Here is a 15,400-nt window from a genome sequence, read left to right as displayed (position 1 = left end):
TCAGTGGGGCTAGTCTAGCTTTTGCAAACAAAAGGGTACAACACACACGCCTATTAAATCTTCAACCCTCAGGTATGACACGGTTCCGTAACCATGCGATGATGCATCGGCAAAATGGTGCAACTCGCATACCTTGATTCTTCCCAATCGGCTTGCCTTCAAACATCTGGGTATTTGAACAGAGGAAAGTTCCGGCAACTCGGAAATCCAATGGCGCCACGCTGTGGCAATATCTTCTGGTACTTCCTCGTCCCATCCAACACCCTGTCTGCACAACTCTTGCAGCAACATTCGCGCCTGCAAGACAACTGGAGCAACAAACCCCAAAGGATCAAAAAGAGAACTCACTACAGACAATATGCCTCGTCTGGTGATCGGCTTTTCCTTTACCTTGACATCAAATTGAAACGTATCGGTACGATAATTCCAGCTCACCCCAAGAATACGTTCCACTTGACCGGTGTCATCTTTCAAAGAGAATGAAGACTTCGCTGAGTCGCTCTTAGGTACATCATCTAAGACTCTTTCGTCGTTGCTTAACCACTTCCTCAAGTGAAAACCGCCACGCTGCAAAAGCGCGCGAATCTCCTGCACCAACTGCTTGGCTTCCTGTAAAGTAGCGACAGACTTTAAACAGTCGTCCACATAAAAATTGCGTCGCACTGTAGCAACGGTCTCTTCTGAAAATGCATGACAATTGTCGTCTGCGGTACGCCGCAAACTAAAACTTGCACAACACGGCGACGACGTCGCTCCAAACAAATGGACCAACATTCGGAAATCTACTGGCCGCCTCGTCATGTCTCCGTCCGGCCACCACACGAATCGCAAACAGTCAATATCCCTAGGATCCACTCTCACTTGGTGGAACATAGCCTCCACGTCGGCAACAATGGCAATAGCCTCTTGCCGGAACCGTAAAAGAACGCCAACCAGGCTATTCATTAGGTCGGGACCTTGCAACAGCTGCTTGTTTAAGGACGTGTCCCGAAATTTTGCCGCGCAGTCAAACACCACTCTGACCTTCCCTGGCTTCTGCGGGTGCAGAACCGGGTGATGTGGCAAATACCAAATTGACCTCTTCTCTTCCTTTCGATCATCCGCTTTGAGACGCTGCGCGTATCCATTCTTCAGATAGCCGTTAATCGTCTCCTTGTACTTCTGACACAAGTGACTGTCGTTATTCAAACGACGCTTTAGGTAGCTCAGCCTTTGCACAGCCTGTGTGCGGTTGTTTGGCAGATTGGGCGATCCTGCACGCCACGGCAATCGCAAACAGTAATGGTTATCTTCTAATTTCACAGAGTCGTTCATTAGCTTCATCGCGTATTTGTCCTCCTTTGACATACCGACACTGGAACCTAGACTGGAATCTTTAAACTCAGTTTCCCACATCTTCTTTACTTGTTGATGCAACAACTCATTAGACAAGTTAACGTGGTTCACCTGGACGTGCTGCACACTGCATCTGCCAGAACGAGACGAAGCAGTACCGAACAGAGACCAACCGAGAACTGTCTTGACTGCGCTCGGCTCTCCGCGTCGTCCTCTTCTCTCATCTTCGATCCAAAATGCTTCTGGTACATCCAGTCCGATCAGCAGTAGAACTTCATCATTTAATGGCGTCGTGAATTTAACGTCACGAAGATGCGACCATTTTTTATCGCACCTATTCGGAACAACAGGTAAATTATCTACCATAATCACATATGGCAGGTCAACAACTCCTGCGCCATCTAGCGGTCTAGCAGATAGACTAACGACAGAACCGTTGTTGTTCTGTGTTTTCCCATTAATCGTTGAAAGTGTAAATTCAATCTTGTCACCTGTCAGGTTAAGCATATCTAGCAGTCGTCTCGAGCACATCGTCGAGTTTGAACCGGAATCCAGAAAGGCGTACGTTTCAACCTCCTTTCCGTTTTTGCCACTGACCCGTACTGGGACAATATTCATATATACGTTTTGGCCAACCTGAGGTGCGGACGACTTGGCTGCACACGAAGTTGAGGTTACCACGGTCTTTGAGGCACTTCCATTCTTTGCTGGACTTGGCCTTTGCTCTCTTCGCTGTGAAAGGTTGTCCGACTCTGGTTCAGGTAAATCATGAGGTAATAGCATGTGATGTCTTCGACGACATCCTTCTAGTGAACAAGAACTCTGCAATGTACAATTCCTAGCGATGTGACCTTTAGCAAAACAGTTGTCACAGAGCCTAGCTCTTCGCACTATCCGCAGCCGTTCTCCGAACTGCTTTCCTTTGAACACTTTACATTGCGCTAAAGCGTGAGACACATTACAGATTGGACACTCGTCACCTGACGGCTTGCTTGTCGATGCTTGCCTTCCGTCGTAACCTGTTGACACGGAAGCAGCATGTGACGAGGCTCTTAACATCCTTGGCGGGGGCTTGACCGGTTTCGGTGGTCCGCTGTCCTTCTTAGACGTCATCATTCTTCCAAACAGTGTGTTCGCAATCAGCGCTTCATTCTGGACGAACTCCACCAAATGCGAAAACTGCGGTTCGCTTCCACGCAGCTCGATCTCGCCAGCATGTCGTTTCCACCTGTGTTGCATGTTTAGTGGCAAACGTCTAGCAATACTTAGGAGATGTTCAAAGTTATTTATATCAGCAAAATAACCCAAATGAGACAAAGTGACATGACATTCATCCAAGTGACGTGCAAGCTCCTGCAGCCCTTCGCTGTCATCGGCTTTCAAATACGGACCCTGGGTCAGACGTTGAACATAGGACCTGGCTATAATAAACGGACGACCATAATGGTCATGCAAAACTTTCCGTGCCTTGCGGCAGCCGTCATCGTCCATACACGAACAAAACAATATCATTTTTTCGGCCTCACCAGAACAATACTGAATGAGATAGTTTAGTTTGGACTTGTCACTTTGCACACGGCTAGCAATACATTCATCAAACGTTGTCATAAAACGGGTGTAATGTAACGGGTTGCCATCGAAATGCAGTAACTCGGGCTTGGGTAAATGGAGGCCATATTTCAATAGTGAAGCAACGTGCATTAAATCACTGACCTGTGGTTTGTGCTCAACACTAACCATGTTCGGTGGGTCACCGTTAGACAAATCTAGTTGGTTTTCGGCCAGTAACGGCTCTTGCGCAGCTGGGGTTTCCAAAGCGGTCTTTGATTTCAATTCTGGCCGCGACGGTGATTTCGGCGTTTCCTTCACATGTTCCTCGATTCGACAAGGGACTGACGTCGTAGAAACGGAATCTAAATTCTGTACGTCGCGTGTTCCAACAAACGAACGACGTTCCCAGATATCAGCTTCAACCGCTGCGGCTTGAATCTCGTGTTCTGCTTCTAAGAGATCAACTTGCAATTTTGCTCGATGTCTTTCCTCAAGTTGCTTTCTCTTGAGAACAGCTAGTTCCTTTCTAACGATAGCTTCGGTGCGTTTCGTACTTGAACGAGAACTGGCAATCGATGATCGCACAGTAGCTGACTTTGACGCATGCGAATTGTGACTTCGCTTTGACTTCACGGTAACAATATCGTCGTGATTCTCTTCAATGCCAGACAGCCACTCGTCGATGCGATTTTCGAATTCTTCTTTGCCCTTGCGCAAGCTGCTAAGCTCCTCCTTAGCCTTAGACTTGGCATTCTTACGTTTCAAAGCACTGACGTAATCAAAGTGCATTTCGACGTACTCTTCGAAAGTTAAAGAGACTTGCTTCTGCTTCTCCTTCAGGACTTTTACATTCTGTTTATCGATCATTAATTCTTCTGCTTCTCGGTAGAGAGAATTTAGTTTGTCCACTATCGCCTTCAGCGATGTCTTCGTTACAACCATGTTGCAATATTCGAGAAACGTCTTTTATCAAACTTCAGGTCGTCGTGTGTCCCAAAGTTGAGAACTTTAATGTAGCGGCCGTAATTTACTTAAAAATCTATGCAGCCTGGATCTGCACCGACCGCCGCACTAGGGGGTTTCCTAATTTGTCTTGAACGCAACACTGTCTGCCTGAAGGTACAAATTTCTCCTCGGTTGCACAACAGCATTGGTTCTCTGTTAAACGAACAGAAACGTGTCACAATCGGCAACAATACACACATTCAATATGGCCGATAAACTTACACAAGAATATGTTACATTAAGAAAGTCAACACCTCTTAACTCATACACAAATATTATCACGACATTTAACTAACACAATTTACACATTCAATTACGTACCAACTTGTTAGGAGTCCAGGACTGAATTACAGGCACTTTGACGGACTAAGACGTTTCAGCTTTTTAATAACTTTAGCTTTCATGTTTTTATAGCTGCACATAATACACTATATTGTTAGCACATAAATATCTACAAAAAACTACATTAGATCTACCACAACTGCAACTACTAAAAAGCCTGCTCACAGCACAGAAAGAAACTGTAAAACGTGGTCAGCACAAGATTGCGACACTAATGACATCACACGCATTGTTACGTTTGGAGATTTCTGACCAATCCTGGCAAACGCTTTGTTACGTCATAGTCAATGAAGTCATACCACTGGTAAACAGAGAAAGAAGGCACATTTAAGCAATTCTCGCTGTAACAGGCCAGGTACTAACACTCCGGTGAAAACACTTTTGCGCCATTTTTATTACCTTTTGTGGAAAATATTACAAGAAACCTCAGCAAACCGCTTGTGAAATATTATACCTGTGTGTTATAAACAATAAAGAATCGTCCTAACAAATCAATTCATCTTTTCATTAGCTTTACCTCGCTACTGAAAATCCCTCAACTGGGCTACTGTTTCCAGTTGCTTCGCATACACGAAGTACTTCAAGCAGTAATCGGTTATGCAGCTGCGTCCTCCGACGTTTGCACATTTTTGTATTACAGGAAGCAATTGACTAGTTTGACTCAGGGCATACAGTCAGGGACGAATGGTGCATGTAGCGTTTTTTCAATAGAACGTTTGGCAGCGTACGTTTTGACTGCTTTTTGAATGACAATTTAGGTGTCAACTATGCGTGATGTTACACACTCATTCAGCTACAGTGACGCGTGTGAACACTTTGCATGTGGTTGTACACAACATTGGGACGAAGCGTTTTTCTGAATAGGGAAACGAAATTGCACAAAGTGTCAGTTAACACCTCAAATTGCGTGATGCAAGCCAACAAGTAGTTTACACGTTGTTTTTCCAAATGTTAACTATTTGATTACATTTATTCGTTTTTATATGATGCAAAATTAATTTTCAAACGTTTTTGCTTGGTGTGTTACGAAAAAGTCATTTACTCGTCATCACCAAACTGCTGAGGAGAAGTATACAAATCGGAGTACCAGAGAATCCTCAGCCGGGGTTCATTTGCCTTTAAATTAAGGGTTGTTAGTGTTTATTTAAAAGTTAAGTGTTGAAAAGTGTGGCTTCTAGGATATGTTCTTACGAGCGGAACCACGAATCTTAAGCATATTTACAACGCAAAGAAAAACTGCTTGAAGCTATAACATATTTTATAACACTGATGATGCGACATTGTTCAGCATAAAGGAAAAGAAATTCAGAAATTTTCCACATAGAAATTAAGGCAAACTTTGAAACAATTGAATTTTAGGAAATATTACCATCAAGAAACATAATCAAACGAAATACTGTTGGACAATAATTGCAATATATGCCAATCTCGCTTAAATTTGCACAAGGAGCAGACCAGAAAAATCTAACATGCGATGGAATCCCACGACAGGGATTTAATTATAGTTTGTTTGAACAAATTCGCAGATATAAGAGACCTTTGCGGCGCATCATAATGTTTTCTAAACCTAGCATCGGCCTTATATATGCAAGTGAAAATTCCTAGCTGACGTTTTAATCTGGCTTACTATGACCAGTTGTTGCCCGTACACAAAATAATGTAGACAGAAATTAGTTGTGTAGGTGCGATCTCCGACGTTTGCACGAGTTTGTGTTACAGTAAGCTATTGACTAGTTTGACTCAGGGCATGCAGTCAATCAATTAACGTTTAGCAGCGTATACTTAGCCTGTGCTTTGAATTCCAATTTAGGTTTCAACTACGCGGCGTGATGTTACACACTCATTTAGCTACAGTGACCGTTCTGGTGAGCGAAACATTGGCAAAAATACAAGTTCTTAATAAAACAACTAGTATTTTGTTTAGCATTACACCACGTGAACGACAAATTAGTTAAAAATAAAGTATGCAACTTGCTATCAGCTAAAACCAAAAAAAAAGCTTACAACGCTGTTGATACGATTATAAACTATCACAAAACATTATTTGGAAAATAAAAATATATCACATTCATGTCAATTTCGTTTGCGGTTTTCGTTTCGTTTTAGGCGGAAAGTGTTTTTATGTTAACACGTGCCGTTAAATCCATTAATTCCGCGTGTAGATCGAAATGTTCGTAATGCTGCGAACGTTAACATAAAATTAGTTTTTTTGCATCCCACTACACTGTAGCGTTTCTGGTTATCCTGTCAAGTCTGAAGTACCTGTCAAAGCTAGCATATGTAACGTCACTTAATTTCAAGTATAAACGTTAATGTGTATGACGTTATTATAATAAACTTTTACGCAAGTTCACCAATGACGTTTTATGTACTAATTAGAGCTTTGAATTCAGAGACGAAGTTAATATCTTTTATAATAATATTAACTTCGTCTCATTTGCTTAGCCGAAAATAACTCTTTGGCGCGTTATACCGTTTACAAAACCAAACAAAAGTCTTTGAAACAGGGTATTATTTGTGCGATTATCTTTTTGCAAAGCCTAATTTTTCAGTGAAGGTACAAGCTATAACCGATATCAACTGGCTTCGCAATATGGCAGTCAGGTGTGCAACAATATCCTTTTTCAGCATGTCCGATTGCAAGCGTCATTTCTATTGTTTCGAAACTGGCAAAACCAACTGGTAAGACAGACGCTGGGAAAATCCCAAAGTTTGTTCAGTAATTTAATGTAGATCTACATGTGTAATACGCAAAACAGCTGCAACTTGAATATGAAGCAATATGTCTCGCTGTAGCCAATATAACAAACAAGTAAACACCTTTCAAGTTTGCCTGTTGTGGCTTATTGCAAAATAAGTGAGGAAAAGTAAGTAAAGTTTAAAAAAACACCAATTGAGTGAACACTGTTTGATTAAAAAGGTGCATACATTGGAGTTATCTGAGGCATCTGGATATTAGCAACTGTAGATAAGATTTTAAAATATTTGTGAGCTCTTTTTTGCAAATGATGCACTTTGCTTGTATTCAGCCAGGAAATAGTGGATGCGGTTACACTATACGTAGAGCGCGCACAAACCTACAAAAGTTTTGATTGTGGTGCCGTACTGGGCCAAACGTCTCAAATTATAAAAGTATGGTTCATGATTTCGATTCCTGATGTAATCAAGCAGTATGTTTTCAAAATTAATACACTGTTGATTGATCACGTTGTGTGTTTGTATGAGTTGCATGAAAACACAAATCACGACATACAGTAAACTTATTTTTGTTTAAACCATGCAACATTTCACCGGTCGACATAAAACATCACAAAAACATGATCGTTTGGTTTACCGATGAGCTCTTATCAAAGCAAGTAAGATAAAACTACTCAAATTGCAGTTTTCAACTAGCTCAAAGTGTGGTGAGCCTGATAGTAGCGAGAATGAAATTAAATATTTAATTGCTTTCAAACAGATGATCATGTATGTGAAAAACATCAGCGTTTACATTGTGACTCTGTGTGGTACATGATTTTTTTACATTGTTAGGACACCAAAGTTGTACAAATAGGTGGTTTTTCAGCCAAAGCAAATATTTTCATGAACATCAGATCGGCAAAGTTACTGTTTATTGTGATTCAATAAGTGCTTTTTAAACTTGAAATGACATTAAATCTTATTTCGCAAACATCACATCGATGAGGTTTCTCTTTAGTGTGAATCAATATGTGTCTTTTCAAAGCACTCCAACGAGCAAACCGTTTCTCACAAACATCACATTGATGAGGTTTTTCTTTAGTGTGAGTCAACATATGTCTTTTCAAATCTATACCTTGAGCAAACCGTTTCTCACAAACATTACATCGATGCGATTTCTCTTTAGTTTAGTGTGAATCAACATGTGTGTTTTCAAATGTCTACCACAAGCAAACCGTTTTTCACAAACAAAACATCGATACGGTTTCTCTTTTGTGTGAATCAACATGTGTGTTGTTAAAATTCCCATACGAGCAAACCGTTTCTCACAAACATCACATCGATAAGGTTTCTCTTTAGTGTGAGTCAACAAGTGCCTTTTTAATCTTCCTACACGAGCAAACCTTTTTTCACAAACGTCCCATTGATGAGGTTATTCATTCGTGTGTGTCTCCATGTGTTCTTTCAATATTCCAAACCGACCAAATGTCATTCCACAAACAGTACACTGATGAGGCTTTTCTTTGGTGTGAATCAACATGTGTCTTTTCAAAATCCAAGCCTGGGTAAAAGTTTTTTCACAAACATCACATCGCTTAAGTTTCTCAATGCTGTGTTTCAACATATGTCGTTTTCTATTTCCAGCTTCCAAAAACCTTTGATCACAAATATCACTTTGATCCAAGTCCAAATCCGTCGATGTCATCTCTCTTTGAATTAGTTTTTCAGGTATTATAAGTAAAAAATGGTAAAGCTGATTTACGATTAATATGTTGTGAGCTGAAAAAAGATAGAAAAAAGGATGTTTTTTTCGTCTGGAAAATTTAAACAAGTCATTCGATGTTTCGACGTCTTATAAATCGTTCTGATAACAGCAATAGAGTGAGTTAAGTGCAGCAAATGCGACCGATAGCTAATCGGCATTAGAACATCTGTTTTTATGTTCATTCTGAACTGCAGGTACCTTGTAATACTGGTTGGTTTGTGATGCACGCATACCAAGAGTGTACCTTTCCGGTGGTGTCGAAATTTCTGTATCCAGGAATAAAATATTCTCGTTTTTGTCTACAAACAAACCAGTACATCCAGGTTCTTACAGTTGAAGTCCCAACACCCGTTAAACCAAAGCCTTTGTATATTAAAGTGCCAGACAGGTTATTGAACCGGCGCCTGAAGGAACACCAAAGATACATAGCATAATGGGTTTCATTGAAATCGGTCTAGTTTATTAATTCTGCAGCTGCTGCTGCGGTTGCCAAAGAGACAGTTTACAAAAAAGAGGCTTTTAAAATCGTGTAACATTCAACGGCGCGTCAACACGATGAACATAAAAACTGATGTTCTAATGTCGATTACATATCGGTCGCTTCACACTGTTGAACAACGGTTTTTATCTACGTCATTGTCTTTCACGTGTTTACTCTCTGGGTTCCAAAGATTGTGTTGGATAACTGACATTATCCTGATGAAGACGTCTGGTATGGGATGTCGTAGCGTCGGACGATTTGTTAACATTCGAGAAAGTATAAAGAAAGGTGTTTGCAATACGCCTGGTAGTAACTGGTAACATTATACTCACTGAAACAAGGTGTTAGGATGTACACAATTATGTTAGATGGTTCGTCGTTGATCCGTTTGAAACACTGGAATATTAATTAAAAATTATTTTACACAAATATAAATGACAAAATTTGTTACGTTTCAGAACGTAAAAGCACAGATATATATATATATATATCATAACTTACTAAAAATTCCAACAACATGCGTGATAAGGTGAAACATACTACACAATAACAAATTTTTAGCTGCTCCAGCAGTTTATTATTATAATATGCCGACGTTTCGATGTCCCATACGAGACACCATCATCAGGATAATGACAAATAATTCGAGACAAAGTTGTTATATAGCAACAATGGTGGTAAAACACACACAAACGCGGTGGTGAAAACGCAATGGTCGAGTGATAATCTCATAACACCTAGATCAATGGTGCAAAAGCGAAGTTATCGGCATTAGAACGTCGTCCGTTTTAACGTTTATCATGTTGGTGTGAAAAGGTATTTTCCGCGATCCTAGGAAACCTCGCTTGTGAACGTCGGTTTCCCTATCTAACACCTAGGCAGCAGAAAAGTTATTGGTGCGATTATGGACAGTAGCATGTTTTGCTAATATCTAATTTTTCATCTTTCTTTGCAACATTCCTTTTGTGTTCTTTTCGGCGCGTATTCAAAGACCGCCCCGTATCGCCGATGTAAATCGTTGAGATTGAGATCGCACTCTCTACAAAGCATTGCACACTCTCCACAACTTTCAGCCCAAGTAAACCTTTTAATCATATCGCTAAAGTAAGAATAATTGACGAAGCAACAGTGCTTCCTAATCAAAATCAGTCAACAAAGTTGTTAAACGATATATATTTCACCCCAAAAGGGCATCTTCAGTCGTTCTGTGAAACAACGGGTGTAAAAGTAAGACAAACCAAGCAATGAACTAAATACATATTAACCACATCAAAGAGAAACGGCAACCTGCTACAAGCCCTTGCTAACTATGCAAGATCTGCAACAGAACTGCGTCTAAGCTACACCAAAGGCACACACTGCAACAAGCGACAAGGGAACAGTGCAACCTGATAAAAAAGGAGGAAAAGCGGAGAGACGAGATAACCGTCTAGTCCAGGGGCAACGAAAAAACTCTGGAGTGGACACAAACAAACAACCCAATTCAAATGAAAAATCAAATAAAACCGTTAAAAACCAGTAAAAGAAATAAAAAAATATATAAAATAATAAAATGATGTTATCGCACCCTGGGCAAAACCATTTTTTGAATGTTAATAGTAGCTTTAATTTTAAGCCACTTGGCTTCACAAGCGTCCAAGTCTTTAAAAGGCGGCTGTTCTAAAAACGTGACACAAAAACACTCTGCAATATCGGGATAGGTGGCGAAGAATTCAGGGTGTTTAACTTCGTAATGGCGCAACAGCGCTGCATTATCGTTACCTTCTTTAATAACATGTTCTTTCCATACCGATCTATGGTGGTTCCATCGGGTGCTAAAACGGTTTTTTGATTGCCCGATGTATTGTTCTTTACTCATGCGGCAAGTGGCCGCATACACAGCATAGTTTTTGCAGTTCAGCACCTGTTTTAATCTAATATCTTTGCCGCGTGTGGCAAAATTACACTGCTCATACACCATCGCCTTATGTACGCTATGGTTTCCGCACAACGCGCACTTTTTGCATGGACGCGATTGGCCGGTGGCAATTTGTTTCATACGTCCATGTGCCAAGCCTCTGTAGTTGGTAAGAACATTCCCGATGGTTAAAGCATTTTTGTAAACGATTTTAGCGAGCGGTTGTAGATTCCTTTCTTTCGTGGTAAACGTGAGAAGCCGTGGAAACGATGTAGCCCAAGCTATTCTATGTTGGTCTGCTTTTTCTTTAGGCGGCGCGAGACGCTGTACCCATTTTCTTGCTACTTCCAAACATTGCTCCGTGATTAATGCAGGAAAACCGGAACGGTGGCACTTCTCGAAGTCTTTCCAGGCTTGGCATGTAGTCGTCCTGCATTTGATTTGATCTTCTTAGCCTTCATGCTTTACCCAACACAATCCCACGAAAAATGTAACGAGGGCGAGGCAATTCATCCAATTAACGTATATTCATCAAACAAAACGTGTTTATTTGCTAATTAATTAAAGAAGGCAAATTACTTAAATTAATCATGGCCCACACGTCTGTGTATTTTTATTAACACGTCGTTGTATTTTTATTAACAAGTTGTATAAATCCGTTCATCAGCAACAAAGCATGACTAAATCATCAAATAATGAACATGTTCACAAACGTATCAAATCAAAACAACAACAAAAGAATTTACATTTTATGAACCAAACAAAAGTAGCTTAGAAAAAAATATACTTAAGCCTACAGAAATTAAAATTCAAAACATCATTACAATTTTTTGTCGCTTATTTTGTCTGTTGCATTGTTGCAAAGAACACATGGATTATGGAATTCCGGAAGAATGTCTAGTTGTTGAAATAACAACTCTCTTAGAATGAGCATAATTTACTGGAGTCTGTCGTGCAAGGTTTAGGCCAAATTGTCCCAGTCTGCGATTATTACAAAAATAATGAAACAAAACAAATGTAGGTGCAAAATTTAGCACGAAACTGAAAAAAAAAACAGTTTTACCGTTGGTGGCAGATTCGACTTAACCACAGAACTCCTAATAATTTTTTTCTAAAATAAAAACTATTATGAATACCTGTATAGTATCTGTTGTGGTTGCGCTTCGTGGGCTTTTCTTAAGACAGTGAATCGCGTACCAGCATTCCACAGTCACGTGATTCGGTAATTGTCCAACATCATTACTGTTTTCTCTGTAGTGTTTCGTGTGTGCTATGTAAATTGGTAATTATCCCAACTATAAATGCTTGTGTCGTTTATTCGTGACTCATTCTATGTTACTCTTTGAACGAACAATACAAAGAAACACAACAGAGTAGATTGGCAAAAATAATGTGATCTACCAATTGAACGAGTTACAAGCATATTGGTATCGAAGATATTAAAGTTCTTTCGCAGAAGAAAAAAGTTACAAAGCGGATGCAAGAACAGCTACGTCACGACGTCAAAACGATGTACCTTCCATTGCTATCTTTGCTGTTGTTGAATTTTTGTTTTCAACCGAGTTTATTTTAATTAAAGAGAATAAACGCGACTTTCTATCTGCATAATACTGTGACAGTCAGCTGTGCAAAAATTTCCTTTTTTAACATGTCCGATTACAAGCGTCACTTATCTTAGTCCAAAACTGTCAAATTTGAACTATCATTGAATGTCTTTTCACAAACGACACATCAATGTGGTTTCTCTTTAGTTTGAATCAGCGTGTGGGTTTTCAAATGTCCACTTTGGGTAAATCTTTGTTCACAAGTATCACATCGATGTGGTTTCTCTTTGGTGTGGGTCAACATGTGTGTTTTCAAAGTTGAAATGACACTAAAGTTTTTTTCACAGACATTACACCGATGAGGTTTCTCTTTGGTGTGAGTCAACATGTGTGTTTTCAAATGTGAACTATCATTGAATGTCTTTTCACAAACAACACATCGATATGGTTTCTCTTTAGTGTGAGTCAACATGTGTCTTTTCAAACTTAAAATAACATTGAATGACTTTTCACAAACATCACATCGATGGACCTTCATTTCAATGTGAGTAAACATATGTCTTTTCAAATTTCCAGATTGGGTAAATGTTTTATCACAAACATAGCATCGATAAGGTTTCTTTCTAGTGTGAATCAACATGTGGGTTTTCAAACTTCCACGTTGGGCAAATTTTTTTTATCACAAGTACCACAACGATGTGGTTTCCCTTTAGTGTGAGTCAACATGTGCCTTTTCAATTTTGAAATGACACGGAATATCTTTTCACAAACATCACATCGATGTGGTTTCGCATTCGCGTGGGTCAACATGTGCGTTTTCAAATCTCCACGACGATCAAACCTTTTTTCACACATCGATGTGTTTTCTCTTTTAAATGGTTTAAAATGTGTGTTTTAAATCTTGCATACGCATCGATGAGGTTTTTCTTTGGTGTGAGTCAACATGTGGTTTTTCAAATTTCCACTACGAGCAAAGCTTTTTCTACAAACATCACTTTGATGAGGTTTTTCTTTTGTGTGAGTCAACATGTGTCTTTTCAAAATCCCGCCACGAGCAAACTGTTTTTCACAAACATCACATCGATGAGGTTTTTCTTTGGTGTGGGTCAAGATGTGTCGTTTCAAATTTAAACGTTGTTTAAATTTTTTTTCACAAACATCACATCGATGATGTTTCTCCATGCTTGGTGTCAGCATATGTCTTTTTACATTTCCACCTTCAAGAAGCCTTTTACCACAAATACCACTTTGCTCGAAGTCAAAATGCTTAAACTTCATCTCTGCAAATTTCTTGTTCCGACATTTCAATAAATTGTTCTATCTAACTTACCAGTACTAAGTTATGAGGTGAAACAAGAAGTTAGGATTTTCACTATTATTTTAGATGCTTTTTTGTTCATAAGTTTTTAAAAAAGGAATATAATGTTTAAACTTGTTTAACACAAATTATTTGAACAAACTTACTCCGTCCTAGAATGTAACCTTGGAAGTATGGGTATAGTTATACTTTCGCCATACTACAAATTTCCAACAACCTGTGTGAAGCTAAAATGCACTGCTCAAAACTACTGTGTTGTATTGACCGAAATGCGAAACACTCAGTAAACATATCAAGTATAAGAGTAACTAAATTCTATTAAATCTCAACACTCAAATTAAACTCTGCAGCGCATTATAATGTTTTTTTAACTAAATATCGGCCATATAAACAAAATACGAATTGAAGCGATTAATTATCTGCAAATCGTAATTCTAAACTGACGATATAAACCAACCAGTATCAACTTGCCATGCGATGTGGCAGTCAGCTGTGTAACAGTCTTCTCTTCCAGTGTGTCTGATTACAAGCCTCATTGGATCGAAACTATGCCAAACTAAATGGTGGGTCACCAACTTTAACAAAACATAATCTGATGTGGGCAAATTAGGCCACTGTCACATTCACGTCAAATTTAGTAAACGGTTAGGCTAAAAGCGTTGTTATGTTAAAACATGCCTGCTAACATAAAATAAATTGTATTGCGTCTCAATAAACAATCGAAACTTTGGTTGACATTTCTTGACTTGCTTTGCCAAAACAAACTCGTCGGCACATTAGAACATTTACAGAACCAAACAAATGTCGTTTAAACAGAACAAATGCTTATGCGATTCACTACAGTATAATTCTCGACTGAAGTGTTGAGCTAACCGACTTCAACTGGCTTCACAATGCGGCAGTCAGCTGTGCAACACTTTCCTTTTCCATCGTATCCGATTACAAGCGTCATTTATAAAACCACTAATCGAACACAGTCCACTGGCGCTGGTAAAATCAAAATGCTTTCTCCAGTGCTTTAATAAAAACTTATATGTTTATTATTTTTTGAGCGATGTTTGTGTGACTTTAACCTGAAACAATACGTCTCACTGTCGCCAATGTGAAAAACAACCAATACCTTTCGAACACACGTGACAAAGTTGCTTTTTTACAATAAGCGGTCGACGTCGCAGCCAGTGCTTGTTGGTTTATTGCCGAGTTTGGCTTTCGACTTTAAAAAGCAACAGTATGCATTTGTTAAGTCCTAAAAGCGTGAGAGGACCAGAAAATATTTACAAGCATTCGACTTTTGCAAACATTTTGTTCAACTCATCTCATAATATTCGCAATGCGAAGCTTATTAAAATATAATTTACTTGATAATTATCAATCTAAAATTTCCTCAAAATACTTAAATAAAAGCTAACGAGAATGTATTCAATGTGAATGTATATAGTGTATCATGGCCGCTATATCTGGGTATTTTTCGTTAAACGGCCGA

At 39.3% G+C, this 15,400-nt stretch overlaps 2 protein-coding genes and 1 pseudogene across 3 annotated transcripts; all 3 read right to left on the bottom strand.

The window, feature by feature from the left end:
• Positions 1–9: 9 nt before the first annotated feature.
• LOC145217338 (uncharacterized) lies at positions 10–5,437 on the bottom strand. Its single transcript, XM_080084593.1, has 2 exons — positions 4,213–5,437; positions 10–4,044 (listed from the first exon to the last, which is right to left on the bottom strand). The coding sequence occupies exon 2, from the start codon at positions 3,826–3,828 to the stop codon at positions 10–12; it is 3,819 nt and encodes a 1,272-aa protein (XP_079940719.1). The 5' UTR covers positions 3,829–4,044; positions 4,213–5,437.
• A 1,698-nt stretch (positions 5,438–7,135) lies between these two features.
• LOC145217366 (uncharacterized) lies at positions 7,136–10,377 on the bottom strand (annotated as a pseudogene). The gene is made up of 3 exons (XR_013857370.1): positions 9,660–10,377; positions 9,491–9,554; positions 7,136–8,691 (listed from the first exon to the last, which is right to left on the bottom strand). The product of XR_013857370.1 is annotated as an uncharacterized LOC145217366 (transcript).
• A 339-nt stretch (positions 10,378–10,716) lies between these two features.
• On the bottom strand, positions 10,717–11,989 carry LOC145219368 (uncharacterized). The gene is made up of 2 exons (XM_080086740.1): positions 11,880–11,989; positions 10,717–11,485 (listed from the first exon to the last, which is right to left on the bottom strand). Exons 1-2 carry the CDS (start codon positions 11,987–11,989, stop codon positions 10,717–10,719), a joined length of 879 nt encoding a protein of 292 aa, XP_079942866.1.
• Between the last annotated feature and the right edge of the window lie 3,411 nt (positions 11,990–15,400).

Source organism: Phallusia mammillata, chromosome 3 (genome assembly GCF_965637545.1).
Source record: "Phallusia mammillata chromosome 3, kaPhaMamm4.hap1.1, whole genome shotgun sequence".
Classification (NCBI taxonomy): domain Eukaryota; kingdom Metazoa; phylum Chordata; class Ascidiacea; order Phlebobranchia; family Ascidiidae; genus Phallusia; species Phallusia mammillata.
This window is presented reverse-complemented; position numbering and strand designations above follow the sequence as displayed.

Bases quoted from the DNA above. Each gene is read 5' to 3' on its own strand.
- LOC145217338 (XM_080084593.1), bottom strand. From the start codon at position 3,828: ATGGTTGTAACGAAGACATCGCTGAAGGCGATAGTGGACAAACTAAAT.
- LOC145219368 (XM_080086740.1), bottom strand. From the start codon at position 11,989: ATGCTCATTCTAAGAGAGTTGTTATTTCAACAACTAGACATTCTTCCG. The intron at 11,486-11,879 runs GTAATGATGTTT...AATCAAATGCAG, and splicing joins AAAATAAGCGACAAAAAATT to GACGACTACATGCCAAGCCT.